The sequence below is a fragment of the Psammomys obesus genome, unplaced genomic scaffold (genome assembly GCF_907164565.1).
Source record: "Psammomys obesus unplaced genomic scaffold, mPsaObe1.curated_primary_1811, whole genome shotgun sequence".
Taxonomy (NCBI): domain Eukaryota; kingdom Metazoa; phylum Chordata; class Mammalia; order Rodentia; family Muridae; genus Psammomys; species Psammomys obesus.
Window position 1 is genome coordinate 7,030,480 of NW_026588752.1, and position 14,995 is coordinate 7,045,474.

Consider the following 14,995-nt stretch of genomic DNA (forward strand, 5'->3'; position numbering starts at 1 on the left):
TTCCTTGCTGCTTATCTGTATATTCTAAAGAAGGGTAGTAGAACTGCTATTTGGTAAGGATTTGTGAGATGATTTTGCTTTCTATTATTATTAATAATGTACTGGATATGGAATAGAACTCCTGGCCTTGCATATGCTAGGCAAGGCCTCTATCACTAAGACATACTGCAAGCTCATTTATTTAAAAAAAGAAATGGTAGGAAAGTTGTTTTATTTTCGCATTGTCATTTATGTAACACTTTCACATCTTGATAAGTCAAGGTTTTGTTGGGGTTTGTTTCTATTTTACAAGTTTCCTAATGGTGTTATGAACAGATGTCTTTATTTGTGTCTCTGTGTGCATGTGTGTGCTTACGTGTGTAGGTGCAGGGTATGTTTGGGTACTTTTTGTTTTGTTTTTTAAAAGACACAGGGTTTCTCTTTGTAGTCTTGGCTGTTCTGGATTCAGTTTGTACACCAGGTTGGCCTTAAATTTACAGAGATCCGCCTGCCTCTGCCTCCGAGTGCTGGGATTACAGGCATGCACCACCAAGCCCCAATGGGTGCTCATATTCATGTACGTCAAGAGTTCCCAGGTTAACCTCACGTGTTGTTCCTGTTTTAAATAGGCTCTCTCACTGGCTTGGAGCTGGTTAGGTAGGCCAGGTTGGCTGCTCTGTCAGCAAGTGCTAGGGACCACCTCACTCTACCTCTTAGCACTGTGATTACAAGTATGTTCCATTGTGGCCAGTTTTGTTTGTTTATTAAAGGAGAGTTTCAGGGATCAAACTCAGGTCTTTATGTTCTCAACGTATTTTTGCTGGCTTAGCTATCTCTCCAGCCCCAAATGTCTTCATTTTAAAATATGAAGACATAGAAAGTCCAAGTCAGACTTTGTGTTCAGGGGTAGGTGAAACAGTATCAGGAGGTGTAAAGTTTTTCATTGGGCAATTTGGGGATGTGGTGGGTAGTTGCTTTCTACCTAGAGGTGAGGTAATCCCCCCCCCCCACTTGTTATGTAGACTAGGCTAGCCTTGAACTCCCAGAGATTGCTTGCCTAAAGGTATTCACCATCATACCAGGCTTTGTTTGTTTGTTTGTTTGTTTGTATTTTGTTTTGTTTTTTTCAAGACAGGGTTTCTCTGTGTAGCCCTGGCTGTCCTGGAATTCACTCTACAGACTAGCCTGGCCTCAAATTCATAGAGATCTATGCTTCTCCCTCCCAAGTGCTGGGTCTAAAGGAATGCGCCACCACTGCCTGGCAGCAGTCTCTGTCTTGAAGGGCTGGTCTCTTGACACTCTGGAGGGATCTGGTGCCTGTGAAATTGTCATAATAGTCATATAAAATTGTGGTGCTTGTCATTTTATTTTTTTTGGTAGAATGGGGCAGGGGGTGGGATATGGATATTTTCATATCCAAAGGGCCAACCCTCCTCCATTGACACATATCCCTAGCTTCTCTCACAGTCTGACTATGTAGCCCTGAATGGCCTGGAACTTGTTATGTAGACTAGGCTAGCCTTGAACTCCCAGAGATTGCTTGCCTAAAGGTATTCACCGTCATACCAGGCTTTATTTGTTTGATTGTTTGTATTTTGTTTTGTTTTTTTTCAAGACAGGGTTTCTCTGTGTAGCCCTGGCTGTCCTGGAACTCGATCTGTAGACCAGGGTGGCCTTGAACTCAGAGGTTAGCCTGCCTCTGCCTCCTGAGTGCTGGGATTAAAAGCGTAAATCAATCTTTCCTTCTTTCTTCCTCCCTCCTTCCTTCCTTCCTTCCTTCCTTCCTTCCTTCCTTCCTTCCTTCCTTCCTTCCTTCCTCTTCTTCTTTTTAAATAGGAATTTTCTATGTAGTGTAGGCTGACCTTCAACTCTGATCCTCCTGCCTCATCCTCCCAAGGCTGGAATTATATAGGTCATGTCACACTTGGCATTGTGCCCTTCCTTTCTTTTTCTTTTTTCTTTTATTTGCATTGGTGTTTAGCCTGCATGTAAATCTGTGTGAGTGTGTCAGAACCCCTGGAACTGGAGCTACAGACTCCAGTTGTGAGCTGCCATGTGGGTGTTGGGAATTGAACCTGGGTCCTTCGGAAGAGCAGACGGTATGGTGTTCTTAACGACTGAGCCATCTTTCCAGCCCCATCTTTTCTTTTTTACATGTTTGCGTGTGTGTGTCTGTGCATAGGTGTGCATGTGGAGGTTAAAGAACAGGTAGAGGAGTTTATTCTCTTTTTCCACAGTGTGGCTTTTGGAATCAAACTTGCTTGATGAGCCACCTCTCTGGCCTGTGCCCTTCCCTTTATAAAGATTTCCTGTTGGGGTGATCTTTTTGTTCGCTGACTAAAGATGTTTTTGTATTATTCAAATGCTTATTTCTGTAATCAGAGATCTGATTACAGGCCAGATGTTGGTAATGTTACTCTTATGGCTTCATCATATTTTATAGACACTCCCTTCAACACCTTCTGATTGGTTTAGCTGAACGCCAATAGCTGAGGCAGGAGAGGATAGGTAGGGCATCTGAGCAGAGAGATGAACTCTGGGAAAGAATTGCAGAGATTCCCCACTCAGAAGCACAGAGAAAGAAAACTGGTACCGCCATGTGACAGAACATAGATTAGTATAAGCAGGTCAACTTAAGTTATAAGAGCTGGTTGGGAACAAGCCTCAGCTAAGTCCAAGCCTTCATAATTAATTAAAGGTCTCTGTTTCATTATTTGGGAACTGGTGGTCCAAGAAAACCCGTTAAACATTCCACCTGTCAAACATGGAGAAACTTCTGAAGACTTTTTCCTTTTGCTTTTCAAAAATATTGAGGCCAGAAAGTCAAATAATCTTAGGTGGACATATTTTTTTACTTAGATTTTCGAGGCTGGGTTTCTCTGTGTAGCCTTGGCTGTCCTGGAACTCTCATTGTAGATCAGGCTAGCCTTGAACTCAACAGAGATCCCCCTGCCTCTGCCTTCTGAGTGCTAGGATTAAAGGCATGCCCACCACAGCCTGGCAGTGAACATCTTACAAATGCTAAACACTCACTGATTTTTTTTTTTTTTTCCAGAGACAGGGTTTCTCTGTGTAGTCCTGGCTATCCTTCAGGCTGTAGGCCAGGCTGGTCTTGAACAGAGATCTTCCTGCCTCTGCCTCCCAAGTGCTGAGATTAAAAGCATATGCCACCACCATTGGGATCACTGATTTTTTTTCAAGATTGTAGTATTAGTTTTTAATTGTGTGTGTGTGTGTGTGTGTGTGTGTGTGTGTGCATGCATCTGTCTGTCTGTATCTATCTATCTGTGTGTATGTGTGGATATGGGTATGTGCACATAAGTGTTCAGGGTACGCACAAAGTCAGAATCTCCTGGAGTTCGAGTTACAGATGGCTGTGAGTTACTTGATGGGAATTCTGGAAGCCCAACTTGGAGTACGTGCCCTTAATTGCTGAGCCATCTCTCTAGCCCCTCACAGAAAGGTTTTTAGTGGAGATAAGAGTTGCTGTTAATGTAGCTTGAAGGCCAAAATAGATAAATAGTGTAGCTTGCTGAGCTTCAGTTACAGTAGTGTTCTAGAGCCAGCAACATGGCTCAGTGGGTAAAAGCATTTGCTGCCAAGCTTGGTGATTTAACATTTATCCCTGGGAATCATATAATAGAAGAAGACTCATACAGATTATTCTCTGACTTCCGTTCATATGCTTTGGCACATGTACATGCTTGCACACACACTAAATACATATAATTTTTTTTATAGACATAATCTTTTATGTACTCCTGGCTGTCCTGCGCTCACTATATAGACCAGGCTGGCTTTGGACTCACAGAGCTCCCTCTTCCTCTGCCCCCTAAGTGTTAGGATTAAAGGCATACAACCACCTGTGGTATTTAATCTACCAAAGCTGTGCTATTTACATGCTCTTGAACTTGCTGCTTTGAACATGTCCTTAGAAGACAGGTGACTGCCTGAGACTTGGGCTCGTTTCCTAATATTCTGTGATCTCTCTTGGTCACCTTGGGGCTGCTGCTACCGGAGCTTGGAGCAGGAATACCTGAGACTAATGGTACCAGCCTTCTGAGTGCTAGGATTGTCCTAGAGTATGGCCTGGGGATAACTTCTAGTATTCACCAGTAATACTTTTAATTTGTAAAAAGAATGCATGTCTTGGGCTGCAGGGCTGCCTCAGTGGTTAAGAGCAGTCGACGCTCTCCCAGACCACCTGGGCGCAGCTCTCGGCGTGCGCGCGGCAGCACACAACCACCTAGGACTTGAGGTCCAGAGAGTCTTGACGCTCTTCTGAAGTCTGCAGGCGCCAGGCGCGCACACACATTACACAGATGAACAAGCAGGCAGGACACAGAGTAAAACTAATCCAAAAAACCTCTTAGGAGTTCTGAAACAGTTAGTGGTTCCGAAACTTGGTTGTCCTGGAATTTGAGCATGTCGCTGCTGGGCATCCAGTGTCTGTTCTTCCTGGAATGAAGTATGCTGCAGTGAACACCAACCTACAGGTGATTCTCTTTAGCGTGCACAAATGGTAACTAACCATATGCAGCTGTTAGACCATGGCTAACATCCGGCTTAGGAGCCTGGAGTTTATCATTTGGAAACTTGAATGGGGCTCATCCAGAGCCTTGTGTTTTGTGCACATTTGTGCTTAATAAGAGTCGGATGTGTTTTAGGAAAGTTTTTTGTTGTTTGTTTGTGACTTGTCTAGAGCACATAGGATGATTTGCCCTTCAGGAAACATTCGACAGGCTGCCCCCACTGGGAGTCTCTGCTTAGTAATTGCTGAGAAGGACTTCCCCATCGCTGCACATGTGGATTGGCTCTAGTTTTTCTTATTGAATGGCATATTCTGCTTCAGTCAGGGTTGCCCTGGAAACTGTAAGCTAGATAGTACCTGCCAGAGCAATGACAGTGGAACTTTCTCTTCATTTCAGGGTCTTGAAATTCTTTATTTTTGGCTTAGTACTATCAAGCAATTAATAAACTATTTATTATCATACTGGAGATAGAACCCAGGTTCTCAGGAAAGCTAGGCTTTCCCTCTAGCCATGTGCCTCATAAGTCTGTTATTTTCAGACATCACCATTTCTCAGCACAGAGCCCTTTAGCCAGTGTGTGGCAAAACGAGCATCCAGTTAGTCTTGCTGCTGGCTGGGCCCAACCTGGGGCTTTGGCCTGCTCCGGGAGGTGTGCATCTCCAGGTGGGCTGCACTGCCAGCGTGTCTCTGCAGCCCTCTTCCGGCCCACCCTTTCCTTCTGGTTTTCCGACCTCAGTGAGCACCTTCCTCCATTCTCTGGCGTCGTCTCTCCTTATAGAGCCCTCCTGCTTCTTCCTTATGGACACGCACACACTTCTTGGGAAAGCTTGCTGTCAGGCAGTCCTACGTCAAGATTCTTGCTTCCCTCTTTCCTGGTTGTCTTAGTTAGGGTTCTATTGGTGTGAAGAGATAACATGACCACAACTCTTGTAAAGGAACATACTTAATTGGGGCTGGCTTACAGTTTCAGGGATTTAGTCCATTATTATCATGGCAGGAAACATGGCAGCATGCAGGTAGACGTGGTGCTGGAGAAGGAGCTGAGAGTTCTACATCTTGATCCACAGGCAGCAGAGGAAGACTGTGTGCATAGCTTGAGCATAGAAAACCTTAAAGCCTGCCCTGACAGTGACACACTTCCTCCAGCAAGGCCACACTCCTAATAGTGCAACTCCCTGTGTGCCTCTCAGGGCTGATTACATTCAAACTACCACAGTGGTCATGCCCATGACTCCCCCACTCCCCACCATCATCCTGTCCTTTGGTAATTCCTGGAGCTCTACCAACTACTTCACTGAATGGTCTGGCCCCAAAGGGTACTTTCTGTTTCATCCCATCCTGGCTGACAGCTTGCCATTTATTCTGGTGGGCATGACCTTTTTCCAGCATTGGCCTCAATTGGTTGCTCTCAGTCATGTGTGGTGGGCCTTTGGCCCCATGGAAATTGGCCTTCAGGCTCCACACGACCTGCTTAGGTTGGCCAGATAACCAGCTAGTGGTGGATCTGTCTTCCAAGCATCTAGGACAGGCTGTGGAATTAAATGCATGTCTCTGCACATCCAGCACAGGTACTCCTGGGGCTGCAAGCAAAGTCTCTGTCCATCTCTCTCTCTCTCTCTCTTTGTTTTCATGAATCTGGGTCTTACACTATGTGGCTTTGGCTGACTTCAGACTCAGAGAAATCTGCCTATCTCTGCCTCCCAAGTACTTGGATTAAAGTCTTGGTAAAGCCACCACACCCAGTACCTCTTTTTGAGGTAGTTTCTGGGAGGAGATGGGCACACAGGGCAGAAGTTCCCATTCTTATGTGAGGCCAGGTGTCACTCCTCCATGGGATCAGGTGGACATCACTTTGGTAAAGTCAGGTGCTTTAAGTATGTCATTCTGAACTATAGCCAGCACAAACCCTTCTAGGGAGCCAGGAGCCTGTCCCTATTGTTGTTTGGATGGGGAAGATTCAAGTAGCCTCCCCCCATGTGCCAAGTGACTATTGTCTGACTTAGACACTGTCCCTGTTGGTGTAGCTGGCTAAAAGCTTCAATTTGTCTTGTTTATACTAAAAATTGGACTCATTGATTTGATGCAACTTTTCTGTGGGTTTGTTTGTTGTTAAGACAACATCACTCTGGGACACAAGTGAGCTTGATTTGACAGCACCCCCCCCCCACCACTCTGTTGTTAGACATACAGGTGGTAGCTGCCACACTCTGCTCGATTTGCTTCTGAGTAGCAGGCCTCATTTTCCTACTTGGTTCATGGGGCAGTCCCTCCCATCTCCGAAGGACACATGGGACATCTGGGATTAAACGAGACTTCGGCTTGTTTCGTTCAAGCCGAAGTCTCTTGGATGATGTCTCTGGAAGGACTGTTGGGTTTGTGTAACGACTCTATGTCTCTGTGCAGTAATCCCTAAAGATCTCTTTTGGGAGACGACCTCTACATACCAAATGCCAGCCATAGCCAGCTTTTGAATTAAATTAATTAATTACATTGAGTTAAATATGTAAATCAGGTTGGCCTTGGACTTTCAGTCACCCTATCTCTACCTCCCAAGTGCTGGGATTCAGACCAGCCCATCATGAAGGCATTTTATTTGTATTTGGTTTAAGCTCAGACTCTGAGGTCCTGGAGTAGTGGGCAGTGGCTGCCCAGCCAAGCAGAAAAGAGTACCAGGCAGTGGGAGTGAGACTGCCCTGGGGAGACATCTCAGACAGTGCTCCGGTTGCCATGGCAATGGTCCTGTATTAAGAGAATCGAGGTGCCCCTCAGCACAAGTCAGAGCAAAGCTCATGGGAATGGACATAAATTTCAGTGTAAAATTGGGAGGATGGATACGGGTGGTTAAGTTGTGTCTGTAGCTTGGGGACCTCTTTCCCTATTTCTCAGGAGAGGTGTCTTCCTATGTCCCACCTTCTCTGATGGGGTGGCAGTTAGAATGAAAACCTAGTGGAACGGGAGCACCCTGCTTACTGCAGAGGTAGGTGTGGGCTGTAAATGGAGGCGAGGCCCATTTCATTATGTTTGAGGAATTGTTTGTAGTATTGTTGTCATCATTATCCTGTCTCTTCCCCCACCCCACCCCCAACACAGTATAAGGCCTCTTTGCTCTTTTCCCTGCTTCTCTGGGTGGTTTGTTACGCTTCTAGGAATATATGGTCTTGGGCTTGTTATGTGATTGTGGCATGACATTATCCCTTTTTTGCCTTGAGGGTCCTGCCTTGGCTCTTCCTGACCAGGTCCATAGACCTGTTAATCTGCTAAGATTCCTTTCCTTCATTCCTGGTGTTCTTGAAAACACCAGGATGTGGGCTTAGAGGCCACCCCTACTTTCTTTGATAATAACTTGTCAGAAAGTTGACATGGCCTGTGTGCATAACAAGAATGCATATTTAAGAGTGATGACACAGACCTTTAATTTCAGTACTCAGGAGACAGAGGAAGGAGGATCTCTGAGTTCAAGGCCAGCCTGGTCTATATAGAAGATCCAAGCTAGCCAGAGCTACATAGTAAGATCCTGTCTAATTTTTTTTTTTTTTTAATTCAGGACTGATGTGATGGCTTTATTTAATATAGGTACCTACCAACAACAACATCATGAATTAAGTCCTGGAAAGAACAGACTCCTGGGGTTGTTGGACAAAAAATAAAATACAAAAAATAAACAATGTAATATAATATTTTTTAGAAAGCAAAAACTTAAAATTTTACTTAAAAAAAAAATAGGTAAAGGCCGGGCATAGTGGCATACATCTGTAATATTGGCACTTGAGAGGCAGAGATAAGAGAATTAGGAGTTCAAGACCAGCTTTGCATAGCAAGTTTGAGTTAGCCTGGGATACATAAACCTGTCTCAAATACAAACTAGGCAGGACACTTCACCTTCCAGTTTGAGAGAAAAAAATGAGCACAGCTTGGCATTTGCTTTGCCTCCTTTGTAGTATAGCTTCAAGAGAGAGCAAGATCTTTTTCTGACTCTTTGTATGATGGCCCTTTAATCAAATTCTTTCTTTTCTTGGGAAGACATTTTTTTGTCTTAAAATCAGTAAAGGAGGGCAGGACTGTAGCTCAGTGGTAGGGTACTTTCCTAGCATGAGTGCAGTTCAATTCCCAGGACTTCTGGGTGGCCGGGGGAGGGGGGAGTAAATCATTGACCTAAAGTTGCCTCTACAGTTCGCTAAAAAGTAAATAAAACGGGCTGGAGAGATGGCTCAGCGGTTAAGAGCATTGGCTGTTCTTCCAAAGGTCCTGAGTTCAATTCCCAGCAACCACATGGTGGCTCATAACCATCTATAGTAAGATCTGGTGTTCAGGCAGAATGTTGTATAAATAATAAATAAATCTTAAAAAAAAAAAGTAAATAAAACAAAAACCAGTAAAGAAGCGAGGCAGTGGTGGCGCACACCTGTAATCTCAGCACCTAGGAGGCAGAGGCAGGTGGATCTCTGTGAGTTCAAGTCCAGCTTGGATCTACAGAGAGGGAATTTGGAGACAGCTAGGGGTGTCTTGAAAAACCAGAAAGAGAGGGAGAAAAAGAGAGTAAATTCATTACCAGTCAAAAGCCACTGTCTGTCTGATGTCATTAATTTTGGCACAGCAATTAATGATAATGAGGATAATGTCTTAGTTTGCTCTTCTCTTCTGTGATAAAACATTCTGACTCAAAGCAATTTGGGGGAGAAGGGGTTTACTCGGTTCACATTTCATATCACAGTCCATCACTGAGGAAACTTGAGGCAGAAATGGAAGCAGACACCCCCCAAAAACCTCTACTTACAGTATTGCTGTCTGTGGCTTGTTCAGTTTGTGCTTTCTTTTTCTTTTGGTTGTTGTTGTTGTTCTCTATGTAGCCCTTGCTGTCCTGGAACATGCTCTGTAGACCAGTCTGGCCTCTGTCAGAGATCTACCTGCCTCTGCCTTTTGAGTGCTAGGATTAGAGGCATGAGTCACCACCATCTGGCTCAGTTTGTTTTCTCATACAATCCAAGACCACCTGCCCAGGATTGGCACCTCCCATATCAATTGTCAATTAAAAAATAAAATAAAATAAAGTGTAGCATGCCTCTGATCCCAGAACTCTGGGTGGCAGATGCAGGCAGACCTCTGTGAGTTCAAGGCCAGCCTGGTCTACAAAGTGAGTCCAGGACAGCCACGGCTACACAGAGAAACCCTGTCTTGAAAAACCAAAAAATAAAAATAAAAACAATGGGTTTGTCTACAGGTCAGTCTGATGGAGGCATCTTGTCAGTTGAGGTTCCCTGTTCCAGATGACCCTGGCTTGTGTCAAGATGCCAAAAAAACAACCAGCACTAGTAGCAGTGCAGAGTTTAAACTATGAGAAGGTGGTCCACTCCAGAGTGTACCATTTGAGCGAGCAAATTATTCTGAGATGAAGGCAAACAAAACATTAGCCAAGGAGGATGACTTTTTGGAAATTGGTGGGGTTTTTTGCTGTGTGTATCAGATTTGGGAAGGGTTGTGGAATCGGGGACAGGTCTCATTCAGCAGTGTCATTTCTGGTCAGAGCAGACCTTAGTGTGCAGGAGTGTGAAGCAGCCGCTCCTCAAGTGCCAGTGGGAGGCAGGTGGAGCCCAGGGTCAGCTAAGTCCATAAGAACAAGTTTGTGTGTTCATCCCTCTGCTTCCCAGATGCCCCTACCTGCACCGGACAACTGGGGACACGGAGCGCAAGTACCACCTGCGCTACTACAAGACAGGCACGTGTATTCATGAGACCGATGCACGGGGCCACTGTGTGAAGAACGGGCTGCACTGTGCCTTCGCGCATGGCCCCCTGGACCTCCGGCCACCTGTGTGTGACATCAGGTGAGTTGGTGCTTGCCGAGGGTCCAGCTCACCCCATTGCTGCTTCTGGCGTTGTTGTTTCAAAACATCTCTTTCTGAGCCCCAGTTTTATTTGAGTTACTGTTTTTGGGAAAAGGTCTCCTGTGTATCCCACACTGGCATCAAACTCGCTGTCCTCTTGTCACTTTTTCTTGAGTGCTAAGATTACAGAGTTTGCCACCACACCCAGTGCATGTGGGCTAGGGGTCAAACCCAGGGTTCATGATGCAGTGCAAGCACTCTCCCTGAACTCCATCCCTGGCCTCCCCCGCCTACTCTCAGTGTTTCCTTGTGAATTGTGAGCTGCAAACAGGAACAAAGGTGTAATGCTTTCTGTCTAGACCAGTGGTTTACAACCTTCCTAATGCTGTGACCTTTTAATACAGTTCTTCATGTTGCGGTGACCCCCAACCATAACGTATTTTTGTTGCTCCTTCGTGACTGTAAGTTTGCTGCTGTTATGAATTGTAATGTAAATGTTCTTGGAGATAGAGGTTTGCCAAAGGGGCCTCGATCCACAGGTTGAGGACCTCTGGTCTAAACAGATGAATGCCATGTATGCCCTGCTGCTGTGGAAAGGAGACCCTTCCTACATGCACACCTGTAACATCCTAATACTTGGGAGGCTAAGTCAGGCTCAGGCTGCCATGAGTTCAAGGCTGGTCTGTGACATATAGTGACTTAGTAAACATTAGGATATTCTGGGCTATAGCAGGTAAACCCCCATCCCCCTCCAAAAACAGCAACAACAACAAAACCAACCAGGTGTGGTGGTGCATGCCTTTGGTTTCAGCACTTGAGAGGCATAGGCAGGCAGATCTTAAATTCCAGGACAGCCTGGTCTACATAGCAAGTTCCAGGACAGCAAAAAGTGCTACATCAACCCTGTTTACAGAGAAAAGGGTTGGGGAGTTGGGCAGATCCTTTCTAAAATTGAGGTTTGAGACAGAACTGCTGTCAGAAGGCAAGGCTGCTGGGCCTGATGCTCTGGTCTCCTAGTGTTAGTGAAGTTGCAGGCCAAGGGACTCTGAAGCCATGGATTCTGCTGGCCTGCCCCACCTCCAGGCTATAACTGCTGTGTTGTACTGTTGGTTTCAGGGAGCTTCAGGCTCAGGAAGCCTTGCAGAACGGCCAGCTCAGCAGTGGAGATGGTGTGCCTGATCTGCAGCCTGGGGTCTTGGCCAGTCAGGCTATGATCGAGAAGATCCTGGGGGAGGATCCTCGCTGGCAAGGTAAGCCTGGGGTTGCTGCAGTACTTGCAGGGGAGAGCCATGGCCTTTGACTTGGTACCTGCTCCATTCACGAGTTCATAACATAACCCACAGGAGGATCAGATAGAACAATCAAGGTTCCTCAGTCCACTGCTAACTGTCAGCCATTTAGGAAACAGGTGGCCAAGTAGGATTTGAGACTAGCCATTTGGCCCCAGACTATATAGACCCCATCATACCACCTGGTGTCTTTGTGGATAGTATTGGTTGGCTGTGGGGCTGAGGGAAGTGTTTAGGGCCGACAGCAACTTCCAGTCAGGCTGTACCAGCACATCACTGGTTGTCTGCTGCCACCTACCCCATTAAATTCAGACCCACCTACCTAAGCCTCAGTTTCTATGTGTCTAGAGCTTAAATCAGACGTTTGTCCTCGGACTTGTCCCTTGGAGCTTCGAAATACATGTCCCCTGCAGGCTCCGTGAATGAGAGCTGTGAAGAGTCTTGTTTCATAGTAAATGCGCATAAGAGTCACCTCTTCAGGGCATGGTGATGGCTCAGTGGGCACAGCACTTGCTGTGTGGGCATGGAAGTCTGAGTCTGGATGCCCAGCATTCACAAGAAAACCTGGGTGTTGCAGTACAGGCCTGTCATCCAAGCACTAGGGAGATGGAGGCAGGAGGACCCTGAAGGCTTGTGTGATCCAGCCAGTTTAGCCAGTTGGTTTGGCTTCCTGAAAATAGGATGAGAGGGGCTGGAAAGATGACTCAGCAGTTGAAAGCACTGGCTACTCTTACGAGGACCAATATATGATTCCCAGCATCCACATGGCAGCTCACAACAGTCTGTAACTCCAATGCGAGGGCATCTGGTGCCCTTGTTCTGGCATCTATGGGCACCAGCACCCATATGGTGTAAAGACATACATAAACTCTCCTACATAAAAAAATAATAAAAATAAATGTAAAAAATATTATGGTAGGAGTGCTGAAGGAAGACACGTGATGCCAACCTCTGGCCCCTACCTGTGCACTCAAGGATGTGTGCACCCACACACACTATTCACCATTTTAAAGCGAGCAGTTGTGTTACATTGAGTATGTACAGTGCGACTCACCAGATCTACCTGATTCTAGAACATTATCTTCACCCTGAAAGGAAATCCCGTATTCAGGGCTAGGATAGTCATGTGTGTTACCCATCCCTTTACCTAGTGTATCACAATGTCTGTGAAGTTTTTGTGTCGTTTCATTTCTTTGTTTTTTTGGTTTTTTGTTTTTCCAAGATAAGCGCTTCTCTGTGTAAACCTGGCTGTCCTGGAACTTACTCTGTAGACCAGGCTGGCCTTGAACTCAAAGAGATTCGACTGCCTTTACCTGGGATCAAAGGCGTGTGCCACCACTGCCTGGCTTCTGGGCTTTGTAGTTTATAAACAGTGCTTTCAGGTTGCAGGCAGTCCAGTTTGGATTATCTTCTGCAGTCTTCCTCCCTCATTGGATAAAATGAATCTAGCTAGGGCCAGAGGCCAGGATGAATTATCAGGATGACTTTGGAGCTCTTACTGACTCCATGGCCACCCCTTACTGTGGTCCCCGACCATGCTGTCTGGCCGCACTGGGACACACTATATTCTCTTCATTGCACCTGGCTCAGTGCTGACAAGTTGTGGCCTATTGTGACATTGTAGGTATTGGGAAAGGAGAGGGGACACCACGTGCAGTAGCCTGTCCCAAAGTCAGGGGCAGGGTGGATACTAGCTAGAGGAGGGTGTGGCTGAAGCTTCATGTCTGGCTTTGTGTGTTTTTATCACCCTTCTGCTCTATTCAGCAGCCTCCCTGTTGGCAGGATCTGTTCTTCTCCAAGTGGGCATCTGATCCAGTGCCACAGGTGGGAGGTGAGAATCCCTATGTGTCTGTAGGGTAGATTTGACTCACTGGGATTTAGCTGAACAGGAAGGATAGAAAGGAGGTAGTTTTTAGAGACTTTACCCTTGTTTTGTTTGTGTGGGTTTTTTGAGATAGGGTCTTTTTGTATAGCCCAGACTGACCTTGAACTCATAGAGATAGGCTTGCCTCTGCCTCTTCAGTGCCGGAAGTAAAGGTGTATGCCATGGGTGGCCTCAAAGTTCACCTTTTTAAGTTTTAGGCTTTGGGCTGTTTGTTTGTATTTTGTTTTCTTTTTTGAAGACAGGGTTTCTCTGTATAACAGAGTCCTTGCGGTTCTGGACTCGACTTGTAGCCAGGCTGGCCTTGAAATCACAGAGATCTGCCTGCCTTTGCCTCCCAAGCACTGGAATTAAAGGTGTGTGGGCCACCGCCCTTTGGCAGAGTTAGCTGTCTTTAAGCTGGGAATGCTGATGTATACTTTGTGACTCCAGCACTCAGGGGGCTGATGCAGGATGATTATGAACTCAAACCTAGCCTAGGCTACATACTAAGACTGTTTTGTAGCGTTAACGTAGGTATTGAGCTAGATGTGGTTGGTACGTACCTGTAATCTTATTACTTGGGAGGCTGAGTCTGAGTAAGATTGTAAAATCTAGGCCAGCTTGAACTACAGAGCAAGTTTAAGGTCATTCTGGGCAATTAATGGCACCCTATCTCAAAACAGAAAGTAAAAAACAGAGCTTGGTGTATAACTCAGTATCTGCTCACTTGCCTGGTCCATGGTTTAATGTCTAGTACATTCTGAGCAGAGCATGATGGCTCACACCTATAACCCCAGCAATAGGGAGGTGGACCCAGGGATTATGTGTAACCTTTTTCTGTTTTTAATTTCTCCCAGTCACTCTCCCTCTCCCTCTCCCTCTCATTCTCCTTCTCCTCCCACTCCCTCTCTCCCTTCCCTCTCCTCCTTTCTCTCTCCTTCTCCCTTGCACTCTACCTCTCCCTCAAAACAGGATTTCTCTGTGTGGTCCTGGCTCTCCTGAAATTCACTCTGTAGACCAGGCTAACTTTAAATTCAGGTATCACCTGCCTTTGCCTCCTCAAGTGCTGGGATCAAAGGTATGTGCCACCATCACTTGGCTAATGTTTTTAAAAGGAGTTTCTTCACCTCCTCCATCATCATCATCACTGTTAGAGGTGGGAGTGAGCCTGCAAGCGCTATAGTACTTGGGTAGAGGGCAAAGGACAGCTTTTGGGGTTCAGTTTTCTTCTTCCATTGTGAGTTCCGGAGATTGAAATCAGGCTGTCAGGTTTGTGCGGTAGTGCTTTTACCTGCTGAGCTACCTCACTGGCCTAAAAGTATTTTTAGAGTAGCTCTGTGATCACAGCAAACAGGAGAAAAATCAAGCCCTGTGTTCCCTGTGCAGCCCAGCCTTACTGACAGCACCCGGAGTAGAGGCAGACATCTGGTGCATTGGGTAGACCTGCACTGGCCTGCACCACCCAGGCCTGTGGAGAGCAGGGTTACATTTCAGTAGGTTGGTCTTTGT

The 14,995-nt window shown here is 46.0% G+C and overlaps 1 protein-coding gene across 4 annotated transcripts in view; it reads left to right on the top strand.

Moving 5' to 3' along the window:
• Unkl (unk like zinc finger) overlaps positions 1 to 14,995 on the top strand; it is a 46,253-nt gene that overhangs the window by 1,971 nt on the left and 29,287 nt on the right. For all 4 annotated transcript variants that reach the window (XR_008719808.1, XR_008719809.1, XM_055604581.1 and 1 more), the window contains exons 3-4: positions 10,157 to 10,333; positions 11,450 to 11,583. Coding sequence is in view for 2 of the 4 variants with exons in the window: in XM_055604581.1 (XP_055460556.1) it covers positions 10,157 to 10,333; positions 11,450 to 11,583 (311 nt within the window). In the remaining 2 variants the exon portion in view is untranslated. The remainder of the gene's footprint in view (positions 1 to 10,156; positions 10,334 to 11,449; positions 11,584 to 14,995) is intronic.